The following is a 7,034-nucleotide window of genomic DNA, read 5'->3' on the forward strand; positions in this document are numbered from 1 at the left end:
ACCATATTAGGTTGTTTGCTTCCACAGAAATCTGCAGAATATATTTTCCCTGACTAATTAAGCACAAATTTACCCACAAAACTTTTTGTTTCAAGATACTAGTGAAAAAATGAGATGCTATAACTAGCTAGTTTAATATAGTGTAAATATAAAGTCCCATGATATGTTTTACAAGATATCTAATTTTCTTTTTCTTTTTTTTTCCTTCCAATTTTATATTATGGATCAAATGTTAAAGCTTAAAGCCTAAACATTTTCTGAATAGAAATCAAATCGGTATCTATGTTGGTTTTATTTATTACTTTTTTTTACTACATTTTGCTTTACAACATTTCCACTAAATTGAACTCTGTAAATTAAAGTATTAAAATAAAGAACCAAGCCAAACTCACTTTGTGTTTGGATAATTGTTGTTTTTATGAGAGAGAGAGAGAGAGAGAGTATTGCGCAGATTTTCATTCATTCGTTTACAACTTTCAATGCGATTATACAAAGTCCAAATCAAATGGGAGAAGAATCAAATAGAATAAGTGGGAATTATGTAAAAAAAAAAAAAAAATGATATAGAAAATCATAATGATTTATAGAAAATGATACAAATAAAGAATTTTCTTTATTTTTATATTTTGTTGAAAATGCTCATTATTTGATTAAAAATATGCTTTTTATCCTTAATAATTCGGTTGAATATTGGAGATATGTTTTATACATATTATTATTATTATTATTATTATTTTGGTGGTGGGGGGCAATATAGCACTTATACAGTTGAATGATTATGTAACATTTTTCTTATGTTTATGTCAACAACATTATGTCACCAAGTTCACGAGATGCCCAAATTTTATCAAACCTTCCAAAATAAAAAATTACAAGAAAAACCCAATTTCAGCTCCAATCAAGAATGAAAAGTTGAAGCCCAAACCCATGCGGGATGGTCCACAAGATTGTAGTTTTGCAAACATGCCTCTAGACATTCACCTGTGCTTCTTGGCTGGGAGTGGCATGCATAATGAGTACTCAATGGAAATTGCACCATTAAAGAAAATTCTCATGGACTTGTAACTAATTTGTCATTTTTTTCCACATTGGAAGTCAAATATATATTTATATATAGATATATATCACATTTATTTTAATTATTTATTTTTATTGTTTTACCTTTTATAGAGAATTATTATTACTACCTATTTTTGGGGTAAAAATCCTCTTATGGAAGATTTGGGAAGATAAGGCATAGTAGTGGGAATAAATAATAAGAGAGGACTTTGCAAAATAAATAAATAAATAAATAAGAATAAGAGAGGATTAGAAGTGAGACAAAGTTCGAAATTACACCATGTTGGAGTTGAGCCTCTCAACAGCATCTTTTAAATTTGTAGTGATAAATATAGCACTTTTTGTAGTTTTAGTTCATGGAGCAAATAGCTTTACCAGAGATGACTTCCCACCTGGCTTTGTTTTTGGTGCTGGTTCTTCAGCTTATCAGGCTGGTGTGTCTTCTTCTTCTTCTCTCTCTCCTCTCTCTCTCTCTCTCTCTCTCTCTATATATATATATATATATATATGAACACATGAAAATGGCAATTGTTTTAGACTTTCTTTCTTCTATTTTTTTTTCTTTTTTTTTCAGTTGGTTTTGAATTAATATTAAAATTTTGAGTTAAATTTGGGGAATGGTGAAGGTGGAAGGAGCATCAAACCAAGATGGAAGGACTCCAAGCATATGGGATACCTTTGCCCAAGCTGCTAACCATTTCTTTTATGTAATTCCATGTCAATGATGATGCTCATCAGCTTTCCTCTATAATTTTCTTCTCGGTTAATTTTCTTAGTCAATATAACTTTTATAGATCAAGTACCAGTTTTTTCTCATTTGGTAAGGTTAAGATATATGTGTGGCCAAGTTGTGAAAATTTCCGATTATTTAGACAAAATTGTGTGTGGATGTTAGTTGTAGGTTTGGGTCTGATTCTCTTGATGGAAATTGCGTATAGAATATATAAACAAAAAAATTAAGGAGTCAGAAAGAGAAAAACAGAAATAAATTCTGTGTTCATGGTGTATTGTGGGATTCAAGCATATGCAATGTTTGTAATTTCAGAATTTTGGGTGTCATTGGTAAATATATTTTTTCAGTGAAGACATTGGAAGTTCTCAAGGTACTGTCTTATTTATTAGATTTTGATAGAGAAAAAAAAAAAAGAATATTTTAATTTTTGCTGAAACAGAACATGGTCGCCACTTTGTAATTTCTATTCTTTATGATTTATCTTTGATTGTGCTTACCTAGGTACATTAATGGGAAATACCAGATATCTTTCCATATTTAGAGGAAATGCATCGAGTTACCTTTAGTAGTTCAATAAAAGAAAAAAGAGGGGACAACATATGCCATAGTAGTACAGTTTTTTAGAGAAATGACTAAATATTCTCGATTTTAAACTCTTCTGGATCGAAGTTGACTCATTGGAAAAACGCAATGCATGTATGACAAAAAAAAAAAAATATTGTTGTGCTTAAGATGTGTATTACTACGAATTGCACCAGTCATGGAGCTCATAATACTTTTAATTTACGAATTATGCATAAAAACTCGAATTATACTGTTATAGAACCAGTTAGAATCTGCATATGCATACAACAGGGTTCAATTCAGTTTTTCTTTGTATCAAATGGAAGCTCTATGAATCACATTCATTAAGTTGAGATTTGTTTATTGAATCACCTTGGTTTATTGTTTTAACTTGATTACATTTTCAGGGAGTATGCATGGAGACACAGGAGATGTAGCATGTTATGGATATCACAAGTACAAGGTTTATCTCTGTAGAAAGCAACTTACTTTTTGTTGAGATTTTCCTTCCAAGTCATGAATATTTGAGGTCAATTTGATACTCTTGTTGTTTTTTTGGACCATGGACAATCACAAGCTAATTTGATAGTTGTTTAAGCAACTTATAGTAAAAAATATAGGTTTGTAATCTGATTGAAACACATTGCACACTTATACTTGGAGTATAATCCATGCATCAAGAAGTTCGTTTGAAACTCTTGCAGGAAGATGTTCAACTCATGGTGGATACCGGTATAGATGCATATAGATTTTCCATCTCATGGTCAAGACTTATCGTTCACCTGACTATCACTTCCATTTACCAAAAACTAACTGATTCAGTTTTGTTTTCTCATACTTAAATTGCTGCTTTTCTCCCCTTCTGCAGATGGAAAAGGAGCTATAAATCCTAAGGGTTTGCTGTATTACAACAACCTAATCAGTGAATTAATCAGCTATGGTAGTTACCAATATCCAAGCTATGAATACAATAATATCATTTAGTGAATTTTAACTGGTTTTGCCTCTTTGAAATTACCAAAAAGGAAAAATGAACTTCTAATACTTTTCTTGATCAAGCAGGAATACAACCACATGTGACATTACACCATTATGATCTCCCACAGGTACTTGAAAACGAGTATGGAGGGTGGGTTAGTCGAAAGATTGTGTATGTTTCTTATTCTGAACTCTTATCAATAGATTTTGTAGACCTATCAGAAAACAGGGAAACAAATATCGTCAAATAATTTACTTGTTGATGCAGAAAAGACTTCACCGGATATGCAGATGTGTGCTTCAGAGAGTTTGATGATAGAGTTAAATATTGGACTACTGTAAATGAGGCGAATGTGTTTGCGCTTGGGGGTTATGACAGTGGAAATATGCCTCCTGGTCGATGTTCTTCTCCATTTGGAGTTGTAGATAATTGTTCTGCAGGAAGCTCCTCAACTGAGCCCTACTTAGTAACTCATCATATCTTGTTAGGACATGCATCAGCTGCTAGATTGTATGAGAAAAGGTACAAGGTAATCATTAAGCTTTTCGATGTCATGTGCTTTGACATGCACTCAAGTAGTTTTGATCATAAAGCTTTATGCCATCTAGAGCTCCCAGTTTGCTTTTCAGATCTCATAGTGAAAATTTAGAAGAAAGATATAGTTCTTACAAATATTGTGCAATGCAGGATAAGCAACATGGATTTATAGGGATGAATATTTTTCAATATTGGTTTGTTCCTTTTACAAATAGCATTACAGATAAAATTGCTGCTCAAAGAGCCAAAGATTTTTATATCGGTTGGTAAGTTACATATTGAAATATGTTTCATTTTTTATATATATTTGTTTTGAGTATTTATTGAGCGTTTGGCTATTGTTATTTTTGTCAATTCTGTATTATAGGTATTTGAATCCTTTGATCTTTGGAGATTATCCAGAAATCGTGAAGAAGAATGTTGGCTCAAGGTTTCCGGCCTTCACGAGTCCTGAATCCAAAAGAATTAAGGGCTCATTTTATTTCATAGGAGTGAATTATTATAACAAGATGCATGTCAAGGAAAAATCCAGCAGCCTAAAGTCGAAAATCAGGGACTTCTTTGCAGACACAGGAGTGGAGCTTATATGTATGTTTTTTTTCTTACTTGTAGACTAAGTAAATAAATTTAAATATGTTTTAAGAAAAGTGATACTTAGTCATTAGCCGTAAAGACTATAAACTTGTTATGTATTGTTAAAGAAAGTTACTCTCATATAATAGTATGTGGCCCCGACAATGTATATCAAGCCAATAAACAGTAGGCAGTTTCTTCGACTGTTCTTAGGTTTATTAAGTTAGATCTTGTTGCCGGATTAAACAATCCTGCATTATTGACTGGATTGTTTTCTTGTGGCAGTTGTGCGAAACGAATCTGCCTATGAGATGAAAATCTGAATATCGACTGTTATGTCTGTCTACTGGTGGGGATTATTTCAGTTTACTAGATCAACTTGTAGATGATGGAGATCAATAATGTAAACAGAGAGATGATGGATTTTAGTGTTTCTTTAGTAATATTTCCGAGTAAAAAAAAGAAAAGACATACGTTACCAAAACGAGCTAGCTTTAGAATTGTGTATAAGTATTTTTTTTTTTTTGGGCCAACAGAATGTTTATAGGTTTAAATGCATTTGATTTGAATCCTTGAAGTATGCTATCATTTTAGCAAAATGAACACATATATCATTAAAATATGTGATAGATTAAATCATTTGTAACCAAGAAATGCAAAAACTAAGTCTATAATTTCCTCTTTACCCGTTTTATCTTTTTATCTTTTTTTTTTTTTTTTTCCCCTTTCTTTCTTTGTTAATCGTCATCTTAGAGTTCTAAAATCTAAAAAAATTCATAATTGAAAGACTGGTCAAGGGTGAAATTCATGAATGCATAAATTGGGAGTTTGCTTGATGCTATAAGTTATATATCTATCTCCACTCTTATAAGCTGAAATTATCTAGGTTGATAATTAATCAACTGCAAAAGTACATATATATTTATATATATATGTCCAGTTAAAACGCTTTTTTTTTTCTCCCTTTGGAAATTAACCTATGCAGTTGTTTATATACTTTACCATTTCCTATGTTTTGGTTGTGTGCTTCCCCAAAATCTGCCAAGAATGTAGTTTCCCTGATTAAACACAAATTTACCTGCAAAACTTTTTGTTTCAAGATACCATTACTATTGAAATATGAGAACAAAACTTGTGTCAAAAATATTTCACCATCATATATATATATATATATATATTTTAAAATGAAATGCTATACTAGCTTGTTGTTTAATATATATATATATATATGTAGATATATAGTTGTTGAAACACTATTTAATATAGTTTAAGTTTCCATTGCATGTTTGACTTGATATATATTTTTTTCCCCTAAAAAATTAGGGGAGAGGAATTTTTTATCTAGAACATGTTTGAATCTTGAATTTACGATGTATTTTTAATAATTTTACCCTTGGATTAAACTTGAGAATACTACTTGATGCATAGTGCTTTTTTTTTTTTTTTTTCCTTTTTCTTCCTTCGTTTGTTAAAATATAGGAAATGATTGAATTTTTTTTTTTTTTTTGCTACGTAAATGGGGGTTGTATTAACCAAAAAGGAGGCAAAATACACATAACAATCCAAGAACAGGTAGAGGGAATTAACCACTCTCCTTGTTCATCTCCTTAACAAAAATTATAGGAAATAAAGAGGGGGGTACATCCCCATTCCAACCATTAGACAGGCCCCATTGGGCTTATATAGTGAGCTAGTATATTATTGTTTCTTGGGACTCAAGCAAAACATACAGAAAGCAAATTTGAATACAAACCTAGACTTTCCTTAATAAAACCTGAGGAAGACCAGTGACCAGATGTAAAACCTAGATTGTTGAGGCTTTGTATAACAGCATTGAATGATAGAGCTTACTTTTTGTGCTCGCTTATGGATTTATTCGAACTGCTCGATGGCTGTGATTCAATGTCAACCTTTGGCTTGTACTGCGTTGATTTGGAAGACCTGGATTTGAGAAGAATACCTAAACTCTCTCTCTCTCTCTCTCTCTCTCTCTCTCTCTCTCTCTGTGCTTGTTGGTACAAACATTTTCTAAATAGAAATCAAATTCAGTAGCTATAGATGGAATTTTTATTCCTTGCTTTCACTAGATTTTGCTTTAGAGCATTTCTACTAAATTGAACTCTTGTAAAGTAAAATATTGAAATAAAGAGTGAAGCCAAACCACTTTGTATTTGAATATTTTGTTGTAACTTTCATTCAATGTTTTCATCAAATAGAAAAAAAAAAAAAAATTTCATTCAATGATTTACAACTTCCAATATCCATGCAATCATACAAAACTAAATGGGAGAAAATGCAATAGAATAAATGGGAGGAAGTTATGAAATAAAATATATTAATTATTTAGAGAGATGACAAAAATAAAGACTCTGTTTCTTTATTTAAGATACTCATTATTTGATAAGAAAGATTATATATGTTTTGTTATTATTATTTTTTTTTTAATGCCGTTGAGACACATTGTGTCACCAAGTTCATGAGATGCCCAATTTATTATATCAAACCTTCATTTAAAAAAAATATTAAAATTAAATAAATAAATTTAGGAGTATATGTTTTACGATTTTAACCTAGTGGTCTTTACCTAAC

At 30.9% G+C, this 7,034-nt stretch overlaps 1 protein-coding gene across 1 annotated transcript; it reads left to right on the forward strand.

The window, feature by feature from the left end:
- Window positions 1-1,283: 1,283 nt before the first annotated feature.
- LOC132799642 (beta-glucosidase 11-like) lies at window positions 1,284-5,103 on the forward strand. Its single transcript, XM_060812012.1, has 9 exons — window positions 1,284-1,493; window positions 1,686-1,748; window positions 2,763-2,819; window positions 3,225-3,296; window positions 3,419-3,506; window positions 3,603-3,864; window positions 4,023-4,138; window positions 4,240-4,460; window positions 4,731-5,103. Exons 1-9 carry the CDS (start codon window positions 1,340-1,342, stop codon window positions 4,766-4,768), a joined length of 1,071 nt encoding a protein of 356 aa, XP_060667995.1. The 5' UTR covers window positions 1,284-1,339; the 3' UTR covers window positions 4,769-5,103.
- The last annotated feature ends 1,931 nt before the right edge of the window (window positions 5,104-7,034 follow it).

Source organism: Ziziphus jujuba, chromosome 10, assembly GCF_031755915.1.
Source record: "Ziziphus jujuba cultivar Dongzao chromosome 10, ASM3175591v1".
In the NCBI taxonomy this organism is placed as follows: Eukaryota; Viridiplantae; Streptophyta; class Magnoliopsida; order Rosales; family Rhamnaceae; genus Ziziphus; species Ziziphus jujuba.

Bases quoted from the DNA above. Each gene is read 5' to 3' on its own strand.
- LOC132799642 (XM_060812012.1), top strand. From the start codon at position 1,340: ATGTTGGAGTTGAGCCTCTCAACAGCATCTTTTAAATTTGTAGTGATA. The intron at 1,494-1,685 runs GTGTGTCTTCTT...GGAATGGTGAAG, and splicing joins TTCTTCAGCTTATCAGGCTG to GTGGAAGGAGCATCAAACCA. The intron at 4,461-4,730 runs GTATGTTTTTTT...TTCTTGTGGCAG, and splicing joins CACAGGAGTGGAGCTTATAT to TTGTGCGAAACGAATCTGCC.